The sequence below is a fragment of the Scophthalmus maximus genome, chromosome 18, assembly GCF_022379125.1.
Source record: "Scophthalmus maximus strain ysfricsl-2021 chromosome 18, ASM2237912v1, whole genome shotgun sequence".
In the NCBI taxonomy this organism is placed as follows: domain Eukaryota; kingdom Metazoa; phylum Chordata; class Actinopteri; order Pleuronectiformes; family Scophthalmidae; genus Scophthalmus; species Scophthalmus maximus.
Genome location: NC_061532.1, coordinates 7,995,656 through 8,018,843, shown reverse-complemented (window position 1 = coordinate 8,018,843; position 23,188 = coordinate 7,995,656). Strand labels below are relative to the sequence as shown.

Sequence of the window (23,188 nt, the reverse complement as noted above, 5' to 3'; positions counted from 1 at the left end):
CTTCTCCTTCCTTTCTCTCTCCTTGTTTTCTTCTTTCTTTCACTTCTTTATCTCTTTCCTCTCTCTCTTCTCCTCCCTTTCTTCTCCTGCTCCTGCTTCTATTTCATTGCATTCTTCAGCCTCTTTTCTATCTCTTTCGGAATAAGGGTGGAAGAGTAATAGATGGTAAAGGTTGAGGGGGGAGTTGGGGTGTTTGTCTTGGTTTTTATCAAATTATCCTGGTCAACTTTTCACAGACTCAGATACTGGAGACTATAGGGCTGCAGATGATTAACCTGTTGATAATTCTCTGAATCGTTTGTCCATAAAATATAAGAAAAATAATAATAACACCATAAACTAATAGTCAATAATATTTTGTTTTGAAACGTCTTCTTTTGTCTGACCTGCAGTTTACTGTCATATAGGAAGTATCAAACATGTACGAAGCTGGAACCAGGAAATTTTAATTAAATGACATTTAATAAGATAAATGGGTTACCAATATGTCTCTATTTTTTAATAAAATTGCAGTCACTGTTAGAATATTATTTAAAAAATTGGTAGGCAAGAATAATACTATCACTAAATAAGTCAATTCGGGTATTTATTAAGAAAGAATTAAGAAAGATTTTTTTTTTTTGATCAGGCAACCACACATGACGTCATTGCATTTCCGAAGACCCAGCCCAGCCCAACAGGAAGACAACAGATTTTTGTTAGGATGCAGATTCGCCGCTGTCGGCGTTGAAAAGCTACGAAGTTATTCATTCAATTACATATTAAGAAAATGCCCTTATTTGATGGGTTGGGCAGCGGAGGAGAGAAGACCGCTATCGTCATTGATTTAGGAGCAGCATTCACAAAGTGAGTGTCCGTCGTTAGCTCGCCTTGTTATCGGTTAGCACAACATGCTAACGTATGTATTTTAATGTATGTCATTGGCAATTAAAGCAAAAGCTCACTAACACGTGATGCACAGGTGTTCTTACTGGTAGCAAATACTGTAGCGGTGTTAGCTAGTTAGCCAGTTAGCCACAGGGTCTGTGCCTACAGTCAGTGTCAGTGTTTAGCTAGCGTTAGCTGATGTCAGATTAGAGCTAATAGAAGATCCTGTTCAGAAATCAACGGTTTTCAACGACAGGAGCAGCAGAACCAGCTGCACTGCCAAGTCGCAACACTTGTGAACATCCTACATATGAGTATTTGCTCAAATTTCAGGCAATGAGTCTATATAAAGATGAACATTTTTCATGACACAGGGATTGAGATGCATTTTATAATGAACTTTGGGTCACATTGCATGTAACTGGACGGACTGAACTTCAGATGCTGACTTTCTCGTGAGATGAAACGTCGCCCTCACTGTGACTGCTGGTGGAGTGACCCAAATAGTGTAATGGCAGCACCTGGTAATCCCATCGTTGTCGGATACTGGAAGTCACTTGTCACCGTGTGTTACAGATCTCCCCTCATCTGCAGTGTTTATAGTGAGCACATGACTGGACACTTACCATGATGCTTTAAAGATATGCTCATGACATGTCCGCTGGCAGTTTCTATGGTTTCAGACATCTGTCATCTTAATACAAGTTCAGCCAAAGCGCTCGTCTAGCAAGAAAAACAAAACTTGCCTACGGCAAGTCACATGAATATCAAAAGGACAGTTCTCTTTAATAAAGAAGTTTTTGTCTACAGTTGCTGTTCTACAACATTTGACACGGGGCTGAACTGTTATTTTATTTATATGCAACTGTACTAAGGGATTTTGCCTTCTCGTACAATGTTTATATGGCACCTTGAAGCCTTTATCTCTCCACTAAAAACAATTCATCTAAATATGGATTGCATGTGTACATGCATCATGTTTAGAATTGTTCTGTTTGGCACCGTTTATATTATAGTATGTGAAGGGGCTTTAACAAAGATCACAGATTTACTTGAGTCTAGCTAGTAAATGTTACTGACACATTCACAAATATAAATCTTTTCGTCTACATGTCCTCAGCTCAGCTCACAGCTGTTTTTTCTTTGCAGATGTGGCTTTGCAGGGGAAACGGGGCCCAGGTTCATAATTCCGAGCGAGATCCGGAAACCAGGACAGCAACAGGTGAGGCGGCGCCGTGCTTTACTGCTTGTGTGAGCATGTGGAGGGATGTTTGGAAACTGCAGAATATACAGTATGTTAATGTGGTATGTTTGTTTCTCACCTCCAGGCCGTCAAGGTGGTTCAGTACAACATCAACACGGAAGAGCTTTATGTCATACTCAAAGAGTTTATCCATATTCTGTATTTCAGGTGAGACTCTGCTGCGTTAGTTGTTCATTGTTAAGTGTTTTTAAAAATGAGTTACTTAGATATGTGTGCATCAACTGAACAAATGAAACATGCTCAGTAGTCACATTCTGTGTTAATACTCTAACAAATTAATAAATTGTTATAGTTTTTGAATCTTTAAATCAATGTTTGTCGTCCTGTTTGTCTGCACCAGACACCTGCTGGTGAACCCTCGCGACAGAAGAGTGGTCATCATCGAATCCATCCTCTGCCCGTCTCACTTCAGGGAGACTCTCACCAAAGTTTTCTTCAAACAGTTTGAGGTGTAACAATCAAGCACATGATCCGCGTTTTATGTACATTACGCCGCAGATCTTGTTTAGAAGTGGCGTTAATGTTCCACAAGTATCACAAGACAAACTTTTTTTCACCCAGGGTAGTTTTCTTTAACTAACTTGCAATGATCTCTTTTATATTATATTTAATATTTTCTAAATATTAGCATTCAATTTCAAACATGCCTCATACATTTCCTCACATAAATCTCCGACTCTTTTGTATATTTATTTTATTTATTATATTTGTCTCACCAGAGTTTGAACGTTTTAAAAGATAGTCACACATGCTTTCGCAACACCCTTTTAACTTAAAGGTTCAGTATTTAGGATTTAGTGACATCTTGCAGTTAAGTTGTACTGTATTATGCAAACCCCTGAATACGCCTCACTTCAGGAGTTTCACTCTGTGTTTGATGGTGTTTCCCAGGTACCCTCTGTGCTGTTTGCCCCAAGTCACCTCATGGCCGTCATGACGTTGGGCATCAACTCTGGCCTGGTGATGGACTGTGGCCACACAGAGACACTGGTGCTGCCTGTATCCTTTTTCCCGTTACCTTGTAATGTTTGACTTAAAGAAATAGCCCAACAGTTCGGGAAATGTGATTGTCACTTTCTTACCAGGGGGGGGTACATTATAAGATTGATATCAGTTGAATGTTTGTGTGATGTAAGACATAGGGGTATCAAGCAAAAGAGCATACGCACAGCAATTAGGGAAATTAGACAAGAAATAAATTACAAATTAATAAAATAAAGTAGCAACATACTCCAGGGTTCACATCTTTCCTTAACTGTGAAATCAGGTTTATGAGTGCACTCCTATTCTGCCAGCTTGGGAGGCTTTGCCTTTGGGAGGGAAAGCCATCCACAAGTTAGTAGCTCTAAGAGATTGAAGAAGAGAGTATGACTTTGCATGTCGTCGTTCAGCAATAATTTGTACTTGGCTATAAAAACAAACACTATCTTTTTCACACTCTCTTGCCTGATGTGTGAAAATGTTGTGAATGAAAACAAATTGTGCTTCTTTTCTCCCATAATTGCACATGTCTGTATTGTAGAGAATTAGACGGCCTTCTTGTGGAACAGTGCACTGTGGACACCGACACCACCACCGGGCAGAGTGTACCAGCTGTCATTGGTACTTACATCATCTGCAAACTTGTAACTCTGATGTGGACTAATGATTTTCTTTACAACTCATAAAGCAAGACAATATAATGTCTTTGACCCTTGTGCATCATTAACTATTCAAACCGTTTCTGTTTGGCATGTTCAGTGAACCCCTCAATTTTGTGAATTATACATGTGCATACAGCCTCTTTTAGAGTTTTCTCTCCACATTTTTTTCTTGACTGGATAGTGTTGAGCTGTGAGAGCTACATAATGAGAGTGAGAGAGGATACACACACATACACATCAATAATTAAGACCCACAGCAAGTTGACTCACAAGACTGGACTGATGGAAGAACGAAAATTCATACTTATTGTGACCTGGATTGGTTTTACACCGAGCAGTCATACACTCGCACCTCTGCTGTGGTGTAAGCTTATACTTTCTCCAACCACTGATTCTCTTGGAAGTGAAAAGGCTGATTTGTGTAAAAAAAAAATACACTTTGATTTTTACATTCCTTCTTAATATATATTTCCAGGGACCATCCCGGAGGAGACTGTGGAGGACATCAAAGGTAGTCTGACAGAGTTGTTTTTGTGTATCAGATCTGCACCTCACGCTTTAATCCCATGAGGGATCATGGATTTATTTATTGCCGCCAAAGACCGGCTGTGGCTGCTCTCTCTTTACTATCATATTTTAGTTTTCTATTTGTTTAGTTTTATTTAGTTGTATCTGCAAGAACATCCTCTGCACAGAACTGTGGTTTAAATGTTTGAGTTTTGTTTGGCCGTTAATTGAATAATATCCAGCGGAGGTATGAGAAACATTTAAGAGTTGTTTTACTTCTTTTATTATTGTGATTCCATTCATTTACTTGTTTCATTGAGAATCAAACGCATGAGGTTTTATTTGTTTGTGCTGCCAAAGTAGCCTGTTACGTCATTCATGCTTTTATTCATGACTAATGTGCAATTTGTATCTTATGACCTCTTAAATAATTGTAAGTCATAAACATGGCCTATAGCCATTGGGTAACTTGCTGAAAATGCTCATCATTAGGGCTGCAACTGCCTGTTATCTTCATTATTGATTAATCTGTCACAAATTTTCTCGATAAAATGTTTGGTCCATAAAATGGGGATGTTTCCCAAACCCCAAGAGGATTGTTTTTCCACAAACCAAAGATATTCAGGTTACTTTCATATAGAAGCAAAGACATTTAAGAAGCTGAAAATAGAGATTTTTTTGTTTAAATAAATGACTTAGCTATTAATCGATTATCAAAGCCATTGGCAAATAATTTGGTTGTCTCTTACTAATCAATTAATCGGTTAATTGTTGTAGCTCTACTTATCATTATACTCACAAATGTACCTGTTGTTTGTTTCCTGCAGTCAGAACGTGTTTTGTCAGTGACCTGCAGAGAGGCCTCAAGATCCAAGAAGCCAAATTTAACCTAGACGGTACAGCAGAGGTGAATGAAATGCGCTTTGTAAACCAGTTATCCTCAAACTGTAAAGGGACGTTTTCATTGACTTACACGTTGCTGTACTTGTCTTTAAATCGCTCTGTTGATGTGTTTGTAGCGTCCAGCCCCTCCTCCAGATGTTGATTATCCTCTGGATGGGGAGAAAATCCTGCACATCAAAGGATCAATCAGGTAGTTCTATTTTCCACATACCTCTTTGAAATCTAGAAAATCTTACAGCTCAAATGTGTACATCATCTTTTATATATATATATTTTAGTGTAGGCTGTTTTTGAATTTGCTTTCCTTCTCATAAGGTCCATGTCGTGTCAGATGAATGAGTGTATCTGGTTTTCTTCCCAGATTCTCTGCTCTACTTTCCCTCAGTGTGACTCGTAGGATCTTCTCCTTTTTTTCAGGGACTCTGTGATGGAGATGCTGTTTGAACAGGACAATGAGGAGAAGAGTGTGGCCTCTCTGATTCTTGACGCTCTGGTCAAGGTAAAGAAAAGTTCTACTCTCTGTACGTCTTCAGCATATGTGAAGGCAGGATGTTATGTTCATGCGCTGTCTGTTCACTTCATGCAATGGGTGTGGAACCAATCCGCAGTCGACTCAGGCCAAGGCCATGGATTCAGCCCTAGGGAGAAGACCCAGAGGTGCAGCCGAAGATCCTTTAGTGCAGACAGATCATCCAGTCCCTCAAAAAAACCAAAAAAAACAGTACACACAAACACAAAAGAACCAACTAAGCCAGGGCCGCTACACCCTGTTTCTCTCCAGACGAGGGATGAAAGTTGGAGCTTCAAATCATCCATCAGAGATGCTTCGGTTATGTATTCGCATTGAACAGCCAGATCTAATTCAAATGACAAAAAATCTTACTTGTGTACAGCCCTTCTCTTCATATTGCACAGCCGTGGAGTTGAGTGTACAGTTGGACTTAGTGTGGTTGCTATGGCGACACTCTGCTGTGTGTAGATGGGAGCAGTTGTGTTGCTTCGTGTGGGGCTGAAGTCATTCCAGAACGGCCTGATTAAAGTCAAACAGCACAGCAGCAGCAAAAGACGTTACACAGCTTCAGAGTTAGACAGTAACTGCAATATGTTTAAACCGCTGTCAGTGCAGAACTCTGTCGGGCTGTGCTGAAACACAGCAGCTCCCCCCCGATGCATCAGTCTACACACAGGGCATTGCGGTAAAGCTGTGCACAGCAACTCTCATCCATCACATTTAGTTTTAGCCTGCACCTGTCCTGATAACCACAAAGGGCTGCTCTCCCATCTCATCTGTTCTCCCGCTGCACTGATACGGCATCTAAACGGTTTCCTTTACTGAAATGTAATGGTGGCGTGGAATGAAATAAATAATCCATCTCACCATCAACCGTACCTGGACACAAGGGTTTAGACATTAACGGCAGATTCTTAATTTTCAGCTCCCCTCTGAAACTAAAAGGTGTCTCCTGCAAGTGATTTTAATTTTGGTTAATGTGCGTTATGTGTTTGTCTTCAGTGCCCCATTGACACCCGTAAAGTGCTCTCTGAAAACCTGGTGGTGATCGGAGGAACAGCCATGCTGCCCGGCTTCCTGCACCGTCTGCTGGCGGAGATACGCCTCCTGGTGGAGAAACCCAAGTACAGCAATGTGCTGGCCAGCAAGAGCTTCCGTATACACGCCCCGCCCGCCAAGCCCAACTGCACCGCCTGGCTCGGAGGTCAGTTATGAGGATTTGTTTTGGTTGTTCATCACTACCTGATGAACTGAAGGCTGTCAGTTAAGTAAAAGAGTTTGTGAGTCTGAATATACTCATATTGTCCTCTCCTCGACAGGTGCAATCTTCGGGGCCCTTCAGGACATCCTGGGCAGCAGGTCGGTGTCACGAGACTACTACAACCAGACAGGTCGCATCCCGGACTGGTGCTGCTTGAGCTCCCCTCCTCCTGAGTCTCTGTACGAAGCAGGAAAAACCCCTCCCCCACTCATGAAGAGAGCCTTCTCCACAGAGAAGTAGAATATGCTGTCACATGGTTGAAATAATGTCCTCTCCCTCTACCTGATGAAACAGTTCAGTAGTGTCTTAAATGTTACATCTCAACACAGGTCTTGTCAGTGTGTTAACTACACAAACAGCTCTAAATGTTTGTAATGTCCAGTAGTCACACCCAAGTGTTTGTAAGCAACGATTGTGGACTTTTGACCTGAAAAGACAGAACAGATATTTGGGTTTTAGTCGATTACAGTGATATTCTTCAAGTACTAGTTTTGAAATTTCAAATATTTTTTTTGCTACATACAGCCATGTCTTCTGTTGACGTCTCATTGAGGGAGGAAGAGAACCTGTATGTATTTACTCTTATTCTCAACGAAGTTTGTTTTTTCTTTTGTTGAAAATACATTTTATTCAGCAGAAATGTCTCGGATGGCGACCAAGGAGTGTTTAGTAAACTTGTTTGAACGGAGAGAAAGCTGAGTGTGGAGATCTCACTCTGAAGGACTTTTCGAAAAAGAAAGAAAAACGGTTAGATTTATTTATTTGTACTTAGCCATGTAAAGTCATTGTTAACACATTAAAGGCCCTGCACACTCACTCACAACTAAATGTCACATCCTCTGTCTGATCAAGCTAAATTAATGCTCTGTAACACTCACATTCAACAATTGCAGCGAATAAATACTCAGAATTAAATGGGACATGCTTTTTAATCTTTTTTTTTTTTTTTTAAATGTAGAATCAAATTTGGCAACACAAATTTCATATAAAGAAATAGCCAAAAAATAAATAGCTTCTCGTGTTTGGAGGTTGCAGCAATATTTTCACTTTAAATACCGTTGACACACATTAATGCATATACAGTCTGTCACTAAACCCAGTTTTACATGAGTTTGAGTTATCAATTTAAGTCAAATGAGCTGTTTTCTCTTCACAGCCATAGATTTTTGGGAACAGAATCAAATTAAAGGAAAACTGTGCAGATGTTTTTGGCACAGTTTGTTTTCTGTTTGTTCAGCCCAATCGTGTGTGTGTGTGTGTGTGTGTGTGTGTGTGTGTGTGTGTGTGTGTGTGTGTGTGTGTGTGTGTGTGTGTGTGTGTGTGTGTGTGTGTGTGTGTGTGTGTGTGTGTGTGTGTGTGTGTGTGTGTGTGTGTGTGTGTGTGTGTGTGTGTGTGTGTGTGTGTGTGTGTGTGTGTCAAAATGGAGTTGCATCTGTTTGGCCTTTTGGGTCACATCCATCGCTCAGACTGGCTACTGTGGGCTTGGGAAAACAGTCTGGGAAAATGGAAACTGTGTGGATTGACATCACAGGCATAAGAATAGGCACAAACGTTGAAATGGAGGAGAGCCAAAGACCTCAACAACTAAGTTATAGATTAATATTAAAATGTGTGTGAGTGTGTGCGTGCGTGCATGCTTATCTGTCTTCTACCATGACAACAATAAGTCCAGAAACCCTTGTAGTCTATAGAAGTAAATGTCCCCATATTTTTAAACATTCATATTCTTGTTAAAATGTCCTCAGTGAACATCATTTTGGTGATGTAGATGTTTCTAGGTTGATGTGATAGAACACACAACCATTTCATTGTTTCCATTTCATTTGTTCCCATCTATCGCACCTCTTTCAACCCCAGAGAGATTGTGGAAAGGAAAATAAGATCTTTGTTTACTCGTATGAAAGCTGATACTGGTGACTGTGACGGGTGCAGGCTTCCTGCGGTTGGATATTGGGCAAAAGTTTGTCTGAGTCATCGTGTAGTGCATCAGCGATGGCCATTCCTTTATCTGCAGGTGTACAGCTGTAGGTCCCCCACCTGCTGCCTCTGCTCCAGTCGAGGGAAACCCCATCCTCCCCTGATGGGGACTGGGACTGGAGCACCACTGTGGTTCCCAGACCAAAAAAGCTGCAGCTGTCAGTCTGACCTCTGGCTATCAGACCGGGACTCGGAGCAGGAAGGGGACTCCCCCGGTGAGGTGTCTGTAAGGAGTGTTTTCCAACTGGAAAAAAACATTCAAATATTTCAGAATGATCATCCATTCTTGGCAGATTTACAAGATTAAATGATGAGGTTACATGAGTTGAACAAACTATAGCTGAACACTGATAGATTTGCAAACACACAACTACGTACACCCCAGCTCTATGTTCTGTTTTGTCTTCGACCTCACTGTAACACCAGGAATATTGCTGAATCCTGATGCGCACGGTGACATTAGCATGATTTTTTCCTACAAGCTGGCCCTGGCCCAGAATGGAGTGCGAGACAAATGTGAGAGGAAAGGCATCATCCATCTTGGTCATCTCCTCCGCAGAGGCTGTTGGTCAGAACACATCAGCCCAATTATCCCGTAAATCACTCTGGCTGTGAAAACACGAGTGAGCCCTTCCTAATAAATGTAAGGGCACCTCGATGCTGGCCGTCCACACTCTGTAGTAGAATCAGAAGACAACACTTGTAATGTGGATGGTATCACTGCACGTATCGGGCCTTTTGGGAAGTGAACATAATCAGGAATGAGCATTAGATTGAGGTAAATTGAAAGCATCTGCACATCACAGGAAGTGTAACAGCACGGCTAAATTGAATTTAATCATCGAGACGTGAGATTGCAGCACTTATACTGGGGACGCTAACAGATATTTCATCAGCAGAAAGCACTTGATTGTGCATAAACATGCCAGCATACCTGATACATCCTGCTTATTTCGTGCAGCATCGATGTTGATAACCTCGGGTCTGCTGCTTTTGTGCCAAAGCTAAACAGGCAGAGCTCCAAGGGCCAGAGTGCATAAACAGTGGATAAGAGCCAAACTGCTTGAACCAGCATCCAGATCAAGGAAGGGACCCAGAGCAGCCGAATGCTGGCAGTTAGTGAAGAGATGCAGGGAGTTCATCACACTGTGGTCGCACACTATGTACTGTATACTGTATCTGCATCAGGGGACCCTAACCCTAAATACAACAGGAGCAGTTAATAGACTGTATATGAATGTGTTTGTAAGTTTTAGCTGTCTAACTGCAGCACCTGTACATTTTACTTCATTTTTGGATGGATTTGAATGATCTTTCCTCCACCACTGTTCAAGGAAATCATATTGATATCCACCCCTGTCCAGTCTGTATAAAATTTAATTTGCTGACTCTACTGAAACTATATGCATAGTGTTTGCCTTGGGCTTTTATTTATCACAAATACCCCCTAGGTTTTGTGTATTATGATGAAGTTACATAGTTACAGTTATTTAAGTTATATTATAATGATTATTGATTATTGCTGATCGATTACTGATTCATTCTATTAACTGTAGTGTATGTGCGAGGCATAACCCGCGTTAATAAGTCAAACCTAATATGGGAACTTGTATCATCGTTTCTATGGAATTCATTTTGCCATGTGCACGCGCGCTGTTCATCCCACCTCGACTCGGCTCGTGCACAGCACTCTCTCTCTCTCTCTCTCTCTCTCTCTCTCTCTCTCCTCTTTATTACTTTTTTCATTTCTCTCTCTGTGACCGGACACGATAGGAGTGGACTGATCCTCGCCAGCATGATGCCAAGTTTCACCGGGATCTCGCATCTGTTATTGATTCTGCTGGTGCAGCTGGTACCTGCGCAGGTAACTCAACACCATGACATGCCTCACTTCAAATGCTTGAGGGAACGGGTTTTGCCATTACTTGATGAAAAACGTTGACATATTTTGTTTTGAAATTGAACTATTGATGATTGTATCGAATTTAAACTTGAAATTCCATAAGTTTGACCAATTTCTCTCTCTCTCTCTCTCTCTCTCTCTCTCTCTCTCTCTCTCTCTCTCCTCTTTTCTCCTTGACCTCAAATGTGACTCCTATTAGCTCCTTCACGTGAAGCAGTGACTCTTTAAGAGGAGTCACGTTTAAATGGCAAACATCGTGGCTGCCATGATGTCCAGCGTTTTCACACACACACACACACACACACACACACACACACACACACAGTTTTTTATGGGGGTTTGAGAATTTTGCATGTTAACAAAGGGAAACTGACTCAGACATCATGGCCTCAGATGCAACAGCTGCATGTTAGTGACCCAGGTGAGGATACAGAGGTGTATACACTTGATTCCTGTAGTTGAGTTCATACATGAATGTTCTAACCTCAAACATCACGTTGAACGAAACTCTCAAGCTATCATTGGCAGTAACTAGTAAATTATAGACACAAGCCTATAATTCCACTGAATGTCAGCAAAGTAGCTGAGGGTTTTGTTTTAACGTGGAGTTATAGTGTTAAGATGTGTGTTATCTTCTTCTTATCCTGTTATTGCTATCTGCACTTTTATAACAATGAATCTACTCTATATTAGACTTCAGTGATTTTTGTATTTTATTAAGTGATGATAATTCAGATGATTGTTGTGGTGAGGATCTCCACACACACACACACGAGGCAGCAGTCGTGGTTTGGAGACTCTGTAGCTCCAGGTCTTGTTCCCTCGGCTGTGACGAGAAAGTGGAACTCTACATCTGGTTTTCTGGTTCTGCACAGGTGCTTCCTCTGACTGTGTACCGGGATCTGACCCCAGACAGGACAGACGCATTCATTCAGCATCACTCAGCGGGGAGCCGCCTGCTCTGTGAATAAGCATTGTAGTGGGTGCAGGGTTGTGGTGAGACGGTGAGAATCTGGAAAGGTGGTTCTCATAGTCGAGTTCTAATGCATAGTGCAGTCCAGAAAACCTCTGGTATAGTAGTAGAATAGTATTTGAATATTTGTCCACTTTTATCGAGCAGACCAACAATCAGTTTTAGATACAGTATGTTATGGAGCTCATCATGTGAGGCACTTCACCATCACACTGTATTGTTCACTGCATGTTTCAATCCTTATTACAGCTGCTATTATATGCATCTGCTTACGTTATTGGATGATACAACACATGGACAAGGACCCTGGGTTTATGTTGTATTTGGCAGAAGTAGAGTGGAACTTGAAATAAAAAATATTGAAAATGAAACCTGTTGTCCGAGCTTCACTGCGTTAGAAAGCAGAGTTCCCACCACTGTTCTCAGAGTGGGAGGGAAACAGGAGAGTGTTGGGGAGTCAGGAAGAGATAGCTGATGAAAGAGAGAAAGGGGGGAGATCAGACCGGTTATTGCTCCACTCGGAAACATTGCCATTGTGGGTTTGGAGGCTGCATTGTGAAAACGTAACATTATTCATGCTGTGTCACAATCCTCTTCAGCACTGCCTTTGTTCATACTGTGTTTATTGTGTGTAAAACTCCCATGAGACAAGGCAGCAGCTATTGTTTGTTGTTGGTCTTTGCATATTTTGAAGATTTGGGGTTTTTTGGTCATTATTGTGATACTGACCCTTCCAGTATTGAGAAACAAGTTTGCCTTTGTGGTTGGCTGGCTCATATTACTGAATTTTTATGCTCAGTGGTAACACCCCTGACAATGTGCTGCATGTGTTCACTGGAGCGTTGTGTGTGCACTACCTTTCCTCTACCACAAGATGAAGCTCTGCAGCTTTTCAATATTTACTTGTTTTTCCATATATATATATATATTTTTTTTTTGCAGATTTCACCCCCACCAGCAAAGGGAGCCCCCAGAGGTAAGGGCAGTGCTCCTGGTCATATTCCATTGAACAGGTTTCCCCACCTCTTGCAAATGATTTCAAGGCTTAAGATTCAACTTGTCCACTAGGAATGATGTTCCAGGAGGTGTTGGAAAAGAGCATGTGTCACCCGATGGAGCAGCTGGTGGATGTGGAGCAGGAGTTCCCCGGAGAAGTTGAGTACATCTACTTGCCTGCTTGTGTCTCACTATGGCGATGCTCTGGTTGCTGTGGGGATGAGAACCTGGAGTGCCACCCTACCCTTGAACGCAACATCACCGTACAGGTGCAGAATGATCTGTAAATCAGAAATGCCTAAAGATGTTTACATTAAACACATGGTCCTTTATTCAGTTTGTCCCCTTCTCTGGTTTCTCAGATGATAAAAATTGCTCCGAAGACATCTAGCCACCATGTGGAACTCACATTTGTGGAGCATCAGAGGTGTGATTGCAGGTAAATTATCAATTATTTCCAAGAAACATCAGCTGCAAATGGAGACGTTTATGGTACAGCTAACTACCAGTTGTTTCTGTTTTTTCTCCCATTTTTTAGAGCCCGTCAGACTCTTCTAAACAATAAAAGGTCAGTAGATGAATATTTTATCTATTAGACTTGAACACACAAGTATCTTCTATCTTCATTGCACTTGGCTCTTCCACCACAGCAGCAGTGAGTCCATCAAGAACAAACCTCGGCGGAGGAAACACAAGAAGACAGCGAGCCGCTGTGGCAAGTAAGAGATGGATTGTCCCCCTGTGGCGCACACACACACACACACACACACACAGTTTCATAATGTTTGGACACTCACAGATACATTTATCACTGTCCTCTATGTCAGGCCACCAAGGTCAGATGAGATTAGACAATATCACAATATATTGTCTGCTGTGTTGCTCTTCTCTCTGGCATTCCCATAATCAACCAAGCATTTATGATGAGCTTGCGCTTCTGTCTAAGGCCACATAGCATTTGTCGCTCAATAATCCAAGGCTCCTGATAGTTCCAACCAAGGACTGCCGATGCAAATTTTTATTCTGAAAATGACCAGATTCGCATAATCAGAAAAAAGGACAATAATAGGAGGAAGAAATTAAAAGATTGGTGATAAATCATTGTTTCTTTCATGTGTGTTTATGGCACATTTTTTTATCGTCAGCTGACAGCCAAGTCATGTACTGTCATGGCAAGCACTGTACTGTATACACGTTCTATTCAAAACTTTGAATAGGTACAATATAGTTAAGCAGATGAAGGTACAACTGTAGTTGTGAGTTCAACAACAGCAGTGCACAACTCTGACCTTTAAATTGAATCTGACGCTTCAGTTCCAGAGCAATAGCCCAACCTTCGTTTTGCAGACAGAGCCAATTGTTTGATGTGCAGAGAGTTTGGTATTTGGTAAGGTCAGAAGCAACGTGTGTCACAGTTAATCGCTCTGTGATAATCTCTCCTCCGTTTCTCTCTCCCCCCCCCCGAAATTGTTGTGAAACCAATTGTGAATTGTTGTAGTGAAGACATTATCGAAAAGAATGAGATGCCTGAAAAGGCCACACACAAAGCTCAATTTACTCGTCAGTGAGAAGGTCTACTCAGCCTTCTTCTAGGGCTTTAAAGGAGGCTTTGTAAATAACCCTGTTGATGACAAAGGGGTTATCACCATGCTTGAGGCTACAAGTTTCTAACAGACAACTTGTGTTACAACGTAGAGGTGAGGGGAGGTAAACACCATGAACAATGCTATCCAGTTGCATTAGGTCATAATATCTCATCCACTGCAGTCTGCTGAATACATTACAAATTAAGCAATTTTAAGACAGTGCCATCCGAAATTTATGGAGATGTTCACTTATCCTTTTTTCAAGTCTCATGTTAAATCAATACTTAAATTCCCACATGGATGTTGAAAAAGTTTTAGGCGATGCAATAATTCCTCCTGTCGAAAGACATTGGACAGGGAGAAACCTTTCTTCATTCCCCCAATACACACTGTAAACACCAAGATATCATGTTAAACATTTATACACTTTGGCAATAACTCAATTTTATAGGGTGAGAAAAACACAACATTAATGTGGATGATTAATGTCATCCCTTTGATGAAAGAGAGAGAAATGTAATCGGCTCAGTGTGGACATACACTGATGCAATTCCCATCTATGATGAGGAACAATCTTTTGAACTCCTTGTTCCGTGCAAAAACAAAGAAAAGCGTTTCAAAGTTCAACTTAAGCTAACATGAGGATTCTCATTCTCGGTTCCAAAAATCGATTAGGTGTCTTACAAAGTTAGTATTCTTGCTATGAAATCTCCCCTTTGTGTTGCTGTCCTTTCACCACTATCCAGTATGCAAACACTGTCTTTGGATTTACAGTGCACTTCTGCACAGGCTGTGTCTGAATGTGTCTCCCATGACTCTGTAACCACAGTATGACGAGAGCCACTGTATAATTAAGTTGACTTTCAAAGTGCATATGGTGCCTGTAAGTATAGTTTTGAGACAGATTTGGGAGAAAACATTGGCCTATTTTATTCTTATTCATTCAGTAAGGATTCCTATTATCAGCTCAGTCATTGAAGCACATGTTCTATTCCTTCTTGGGGAAATATAGGAACAATGGGTGATTTGAAGTAGGTGGTGACTATCGGGTTTCAGGAAGGAGATTAAGATTATTTATTTAGCAGCCCTAACAGAGTTGGATAGAATCCGTTCCTTAAATCAGCCCTGCTAAACGTCAGACAGCGGACCTCGGGGTCATTGTGGGTGAAGGTTGTTTGAAGTTGTGATCTGTTGTATATCTCACACAAGTGTGTTATCAACTGTGTAGGATCCTGTGTGGCCATGTAGCTCTGAAAGTTGTGTCTTGTTAAACAATCTTAATGCCGCACTACGCCTCGCCCTGACTCCTGTTTGTAAACCATAGTTTTGAGCTACAGGGCCCATTATCTCATTACTCCTCCACCCCACATGGTCGAAGGACCACACAGTTACAGAGTTTAAATTTCTTTCAGCAGATTCAAATTGCCAAAATTGTATGAGGCCATTTGTCAACATGAACTAAAGTGGAGTTGAACTTGCTGCATATACAGTTCCTCTGAAGGTGTTGTGATTGCTCTCTTGTGGTGTTTGTGCCCACATTTGCCTGTTGATAGTAAAGAAGCAGACAGTAAACATAGATCTGTGGATGTTGCAGTTATTATGGCATTGCACTATGACCTGTTGCCTACAGGAGAGCTCCTCTTCTGACAATCTCTAAATGTATGTTTAGGCTATTTGTTTTTTCAGAGAGACATTTCGCGTTGTCACTGCAATGAGAAACACCACGTCACACAGATGATCTGTCCTCAAAGGACCGTAGACCCCATGGGCCCGTGTCCTGTCGGCCTTTTCTCTCATATATCCACAGGTGTCAAAAAATGATCACCTGGTAGTGCTGAGACTGTCTTTTAGTACATTAGTCTCTTCAGAGCCACATGCATTTTGGAACGATTTGTACTATTGCCTGTAGAGAACTACTAAATCCATAGTGGGGGAAATGACTGGAATGTATTTCATCTTTAATCTGTGTATACATGTTCTGTTAGTGCCATTAGCCATTCAGATTACCCCTTGGAGTGATGTCAAACTAAGAGCAAATAATGATATTCTGATATTCAGAAACCATTTTTCCCCAGTTTGTTGTCTTAATCAGGTTTCCACTGTTAGCATATGGTCTTGTGTCTTGTTGAATGGCCACATTTCTTTTGAAATACAAATTTGAAGATCTGTGATTGTTTATTTTCAACTTTCCAGGTGCCAGGTCCCGCAGAGCAACTGATTCATCCGCCTGTCAAAACTTTTATTTGGAGGACTGACTTTGGTCTGACGAACAACCGCACATCTGGGAATTAAGCACACCTGACCAATACTCTCTGACTTTTCCATTACATTACAATCTTTGTTAATTACAGTATCAAAGTAAAAGAACAACATAGCCCTAAACCCATTTGTCTCAGACTGCTGTTTTAAAATGAACCAAAATCAACATGAGATCTTAAAATAGAAACTGGGTAACCATCTACTGTCACATTAGTCTGTCAGAACTCAGGACTTCGTGTTCACTGTGACTTTTGCCGTGACTCGTTGTTACAACTGTTATGAAAACTATTTTTATCTGGTGCAACACTACAGTCACTGAGAAAAAGACCCCATCTAATTGACTTTGTGTGTATGCAAATCTTAATCTTGTAGAAATGTGTCTTGATGAACATTGAATCCACTCTTGCCAAATCTTAAGATGAGATAAGATAAGTTTTACTGATGCGACGACAGGGAAATGTACATGGTACGACAGCGAAAAAGTCAGAAAGATGTAGACAAAAGAATTGGCACTAAATAGAATAAAATAAAACAAAAATGGCGTATATAAAATACTGAGGTATGTACATGATATTCAAGCATGAAAACAAAGTGCAGGATGAATCGTTTTCTTGGATCATGAGAAGTTCATGGTCACATCGAATGCACTCCATAACATATAAGGAACCTCTGTGTTATCTATATTTGCATTTGTGGGCCATCGGGCTCTGTAACGTGAAGACACGGTGAGCTCACTTTACCGAGCAAGGCTCTGAAGTGAGCACATTGTCAAACTCGCACAAGGGGTTATTGTTATCTATTGATTTGTATTCCATTCACAGACATGTGAGATGATAAGAGATTTGTATGCTATTTCACTAAACAGGCCTCCTGATCAGACATTGTTAAGTCATGAAAATTTAGTTCATGCTGCATACTGCATTTTCTAGCAGTTTTTATTACGGTTCTCCCTGGGCATGTGTGCACACTCCCAACAAAAGGTCCTCGCCACATCACCCTCCATGTTCTGCATACATCTGCACGTGAGAACGTTTTGTCCTGACGGGGCCCTTCTGTTTACTACCTCACACATGCTTATCTTAGGTCTGGCCGGGGCTCTTATGTAATGCACCCGCACGTCGAGACCTCGCGTCACAGGATTCCTCGACGGTACACTGCAGATCACTGCACTGTACACAAGACCTGCCGACTGCACCGCGAACACAATGTCCTCACATTCGGCGGCGGTCACGTTTTCTCGGCTCGCTGCTCGTGCTGACCAATCAAAGGCCGGCGAATCTGGCCGGTGGGGCGGGCGTATCAGCCCGAGCGTGTGACGTGTGTCCTACTCCAGACACCGCCACGCCCCGAACTACCAAATATGGCGGTGTGACTGTATCGAGCGTCCGGCGCTTGCAGCTTGCATTTGTCGCCGCACATGAACCGCGGGTGAGTGACTGAAAGCCCGCGGGTGAGTCGGCGGTCGACTCTCCGTGTCAGCGCTCGAAAGGGACGTTAAAACCGCGACTGCCGGCCGGTAGCCACATGTGACCCAGCAGACAGGGGCGGGGCTCCGTGTCTCGTGCGCGCTACCGTGGAACACACGCTCCCAGTCGACGTCGCTGGTTCCACACAACAGGAGAAGAAGTCGACGAGACAGCGGAGACACCTCGAGCCGCTGGAACACCGCCAAGGACAAAGTAGGCATACGTTCTTCTGTGTTTCCCGAGCGCCCCGTGCTGCAGGCGAACCGCCCGTGTCACGTCAGGTTGTGTCTGTGTCCGCTGCTAACGTCAACTGCACGTCCACATGGTTCACGTCGGTTCAGTCGCGTTCGTCGTCAGCGCCCGATAGAACAACCTTTTGCGTGTTTTTGTTTTATGTCAAATTGTTTTTATTTTTTTTATAACTGAAGACAACAAAGAAAGAACAAAGAAAGCAAACAAACGAAATCATATCATGTATTTTTCTTTGTTAGCTGATTTACTAATACCATTATGTGGCATGGGTTTGTATAGGATTGCAATGACTTTTGGTGTTGTCATAAAAAGAAACGAGGATAGTCGTACTAAAGTCTTGCTGGGTAAATATCTGCTGTTTGTGGGGGGACGGACACGATAGACAAAAATATGTTCCTAGTTGATATTATTAGTCTTTCATTGGTCTGTACACTTACCCGGAACTGACTTGTAAAGTTTAAAAAAACAACACACACACCAGGAGGTGGCGTGTTTCATCATTTAAGTGTCTATCATTCCATATCTTGATAGAGACATGCTGCCAAGCTCTCACTGAGCTTGTTGATTAACATTCTTTGTGGTTATGATATCAATACACAAGCCCAATATTTAGTCTTCGACACTAAAACGTCTTCACATTGTTTGATTCCCAAATATAGCCCTTGATGTGCTGATGTCGTTTTTGTGAGACCCCATCGAGCCAAGGACCTTGTCGGTACAGCAGCAAAGATGAGCACCAAGAGGAAAGCAGAGAGCCACTCAAGGGCAGCAAACAGACCACACACCACGAAGTCTGGAAACTCCCGGACTGATTCAGAGAGAGACTCCGGATTCTCAGGTGCGAACTTTCTCTTGTCACATTGTTACGTGTTTTGATTTTAAGGCATCACTCAAATGAGCCACAGCTAATCTACTTCTTTGTCATTAGATGCAAGCTCAGAGCATATGAGCTCAAGGGACGCCACAGACTTGGAGGATTCACCCCGCCCTGTTGTGCAGCAGGGACCACAGGGTTCTGGCCTGGGGCCTCAGCGCTCTCAGCTGGCTGTGGTGGGAGGCTCCTACTCCAACCTTTCTCCCATGATCATCATGAACAATGTCCTCCTGAAGCAGGTACAGAACAAAACGACAACTGTTTGAAAGTTAAACTCCATATTGTGACGTTATGTGCGGATGAATTAATTCTCGTTTCCACTCGGAGTTTCAACCCTCAAACTGGCAGTGGTACAATCAGGATACAGCGGGAAAGTTGTGGTTACAGTGCCTGTGTTTAACTTGAATGTGTGTCTTCACAATCCAGTCACAGCTGCCTGGAATGTGTCACTAAAAAAAGACTAGCTGACCAACAGCACAGATCTAAAAGTATAAACGGCTGAATCAGATTCAGATTTTATAAAAAAAAAAGAAAAAAAGAAAACAGAAACAGCTACAAATGGGTTGAGTCGACAGATTTTTAAAATTGTATGTCGGTACTAGATTTACTCCATTCTGACAGACAAGATAGAAGATAAGATAAATGAGATGAACCTTTAGGGGAAATTCAGAATTGACACAGCAGCACTAAGTGTAGCAGCACAGGGGAAAATGTGATGATAAAATGAAGCAGAAGGGGACAAACCTGTGTCTGCAGTCTTCTCTGAATAAATGGACTGCAGTTCTTGTCCAGATCTGGACTCAACATGGGTCAGAGATGTGTGTGTGATGAGTGTGCCCTTTCAAAGCTCTCTCAATTATGGTTCTTTTGCCTTTGCAGCCTTCAGACAACCCTCCTGCGCTTAAGCCCTGGGGGGTTTGTCCCACAGTGGAGGTGGTTCAGCCAGTGGTCCAGCAACCTCAGGTGGTCTTCCTCCAGCCCGTGGTCTCTCGTCAAGCTTCCCCTGCCTCCAAAGAGACCCCCTCCAGACACAAACGCCCTAAGAAATATCTTCCAATCCTGAAATCCTACCCCAAGATTGCTCCACACCCTGGAGACAGCCCCACTTCCTCAGGGAGAGGAACTGCTTCCTCATCTTCGTCCACTTCCTCCTCCTCCTCCTCTTCCTCTTATTCATATTCCTCGTCCTCTTCTGCAGGGTCAAAGAGGGGTAGCAGTTTGACCTCAAATCACCGTGAACACTGTCACAGAGAGAAACTGTCAAGAAGCCTGTGTGGTAGTGTTAGTAAGACTGGCTCCACCACTTCTAGTCTACCTGATGCCCCCAGCACCATGTCCCCTCTACTCCAGAACCGACTTTCTGTCCCCACAACAGAAGCCAGCTGCAGCGCCAGCAGTAGTCCTGCCAGGGAAAGGTCTTCATCGGCTTTCAGCCAGTCAGAGTTTACTGCCTCCCTATATTTCACTGAGACCACTGGTTCCAAGAACCAGATACTCCCCTTTCCCCAGATGGGCACCAAGGAGAACATTTCACTTGGAGAAAGTGATACCAGCGACAGTGATCCCGATGCGCGGAAGAAGCGCTTCTGCAACACCTACAACATCCTGAGCAAATCTGGCCTGCTAGACATCACTCTTCGTACCAAGGAGCTCCTCAGGCAGAACCGACACACCCAGAACGACCTGGACCACCTAAAAGAACAGACAGACCTGTTCCTCCAGGCTGTGAAGAGCGGCGACACAAGCATCTGTGTTAAGCTGCAGTCTAGTCTTCAGGAGGAAGACAGAGAGAGAGCTGCTCAGGCCAGCTTAAAGGCATATTAGACCTAGGCTGGTGCGAGACAGTATACCTGAGATGGGGAAGGGAAGGCCAGGGTCAGGGGTTTGGAGCCTGCATAGACAGATGGGCTGAGAGTAATGTGCTCCACAATACAAACCCACCCCAGATTCTCTCACACAGACAGTGTGCAGTGGCCTACATTTTGGATGCTGCCTGCCTTAGGGCTGTGACACACCAAGCCAACATCAGACAATTGGTGCAGAGAAAGACTTTTTGTGGCCTCATGTCTTCTGTTAAAAGATGCTCTGGAACTCGATTCAACAATAAATACACACAAAAGCTACAAAAGTCTCCTTAAAAAGTGGCCTGTAAATGTTGCATTGCTGTACCTGACGGTGTTGGTCTCTGGTGTTTAGGTTGTGGAAAGAGAAAAGATGGAGGTGAATTGTCACTCACCGAGGCCTATTGGTCCGACGGCTATCGGTTAGAGACAGTGCAAAACTCTGGGTGGTGTTCACTGCCTGGTCACCAACGGTCGACTTGATGTGTCAGGGAACAAAGGTTCAACGGGACAGAACCACTGCTCTGTCACGATGAGTCTGACCAGAACTCCTCCCATGAAACTGGTTCTCTGCTGCAGAGAAACTAAGTTGCTCTTTGGCAATCGAGACCTGACACCCCGCGAGTGGTTTGGATCTAAGGCACGAAGGAAAGAACGAATGCAAAACCTTTTTAACCTTTTTTTTATACCAAATACAGAAGACAGGCTCAGAATCTGAAGACTGGATGTTTCAACTTAAACAGCACACGACGAGGTGTTTTCATCTAAAACTACAAACACTATGACAACAGAATCCATGAGATTGACATTTCTGTTGATTTAACAGTTTAACGTAATCCATGTAATTCTTTACTCTTGCATGTTGGTTTACTGAGACCTAGTTAACAGCAAGTGTTTTCATAAACAAAATTGCTCAATGCAGAAGTCATCAATTCTGTAAAATCTCTCATTATGACAGGCTTAAGGAGTGAACGTGTTCGGGCGTCTTGTCAGTCGGCATCTTCAAACGGTCAAACGTGCCTAGAGTGTCCTTCGGTTCCCGCTGTGTTGTAAAACGGGAAGTGAAAGATTTAGCACAGCCCGTGACGGTTTTAAGTTCAGCATTCCCATCATGTTGATGGAAGTACAGCTCCTGGCATCATGCCAATGGTGCTTCCTGAAGCTCATAAATTTTGACTTCTGTAAGAATTCCTTCATTATTGTGTGTGTGTGTGTGTGTGTGTGTGTGTGTGTGTGTGTGTGTGTGTGTGTGTGTGTGTGTGTGTGTGTGTGTGTGTGTGTGTGTGTGTGTGTGTGTGTGTGTGTGTGTGTGTGTGTGTGTGTGTGTGTGTGTGTGTGTGTGTGTGTGTGTGTGTGTGTGTGTGTAATTTAATGTGAAATGTATGAAATATTTGTGTCTACTAAGACAATCATCAAGTCCGGTTTCTTGATGAAAACAAGTTGTCGTGTATAGTTGAGTGTCTATGACTATGACGTTTTTGTATGTTTGTAAATTATGGCCTTAATCTCGAAATCCTGTTTATGTCACAGAAATTTGCACTAAAATGATGTAAGAGGCACTCTGAATTCGTTTCTGTGCAGAATCAACTGGCAGCTATGTTCAATCATTCAAGGAAGAGGTTTTGTTTGGTTCTTCTTTTTTGAGGTGCATTGTGGGTCATCATAAGCACCCTGCCAGTAAATACATACTTCTGTAGTACAACCATGCATAAAATGTATGTTATCAGCTTTTATCATTACTAGTGTTTTTTAAAAGGGTTTATCATAGTTTGGTTATTTAACAAAGAAAATATTTAATGATAATGTATGTGCTGTGCTTATGTTGATTTAAAATGACTCAAGGGAATATTTCTATTCTGCTATGTACATCTGAACATAAATACAGTTTAAGTTTTGAACTTTGTGTTTTCTGTGAGGGGGTCTTTGTCACAACACAAAAAAACTGAAATATGGCCGATAAAATAAACCGTAGAGCGACTAGAGCCCACATGGATCTACAGCCTTTTCTTTTATCAACTGGATGATGTAACAGTTAATGTTTCATTCAGTCATTATGACTGATGAAATCATTAACTAGACTTTGAAGAGGACACAGTATAAGATGA

At 42.3% G+C, this 23,188-nt stretch overlaps 3 protein-coding genes across 5 annotated transcripts; all 3 read left to right on the top strand.

The window, feature by feature from the left end:
- Nucleotides 1-649: 649 nt before the first annotated feature.
- On the top strand, nt 650-7,871 carry actr10 (actin related protein 10). Its single transcript, XM_035618150.2, has 13 exons — nt 650-846; nt 2,017-2,089; nt 2,196-2,278; nt 2,472-2,580; nt 3,023-3,130; nt 3,399-3,466; nt 3,654-3,733; nt 4,250-4,285; nt 5,109-5,188; nt 5,301-5,374; nt 5,602-5,683; nt 6,698-6,899; nt 7,015-7,871. Exons 1-13 carry the CDS (start codon nt 770-772, stop codon nt 7,194-7,196), a joined length of 1,254 nt encoding a protein of 417 aa, XP_035474043.1. The 5' UTR covers nt 650-769; the 3' UTR covers nt 7,197-7,871.
- A 2,771-nt stretch (nt 7,872-10,642) lies between these two features.
- Nucleotides 10,643-16,773, top strand: LOC118290714 (vascular endothelial growth factor A). Of its 3 annotated transcripts, XM_035618540.2 has the most exons (8): nt 10,699-10,797; nt 11,036-11,257; nt 12,752-12,785; nt 12,878-13,074; nt 13,168-13,244; nt 13,344-13,373; nt 13,456-13,524; nt 16,585-16,773. In XM_035618540.2, the coding sequence occupies exons 2-8, from the start codon at nt 11,243-11,245 to the stop codon at nt 16,607-16,609; spliced, it is 447 nt and encodes a 148-aa protein (XP_035474433.1). In that variant the 5' UTR covers nt 10,699-10,797; nt 11,036-11,242; the 3' UTR covers nt 16,610-16,773. The 3 variants fall into 3 exon arrangements, with proteins under 3 accessions (XP_035474432.1, XP_035474431.1, XP_035474433.1); XM_035618539.2 differs by lacking the exon at nt 11,036-11,257 and having other exon boundaries at nt 10,643-10,797; nt 13,459-13,524; XM_035618538.2 differs by lacking the exon at nt 11,036-11,257 and having other exon boundaries at nt 10,643-10,797.
- A 906-nt stretch (nt 16,774-17,679) lies between these two features.
- On the top strand, nt 17,680-23,070 carry cipcb (CLOCK-interacting pacemaker b). The gene is made up of 4 exons (XM_035618536.2): nt 17,680-18,329; nt 19,028-19,206; nt 19,297-19,481; nt 20,122-23,070. Exons 2-4 carry the CDS (start codon nt 19,098-19,100, stop codon nt 21,064-21,066), a joined length of 1,239 nt encoding a protein of 412 aa, XP_035474429.1. The 5' UTR covers nt 17,680-18,329; nt 19,028-19,097; the 3' UTR covers nt 21,067-23,070.
- The last annotated feature ends 118 nt before the right edge of the window (nt 23,071-23,188 follow it).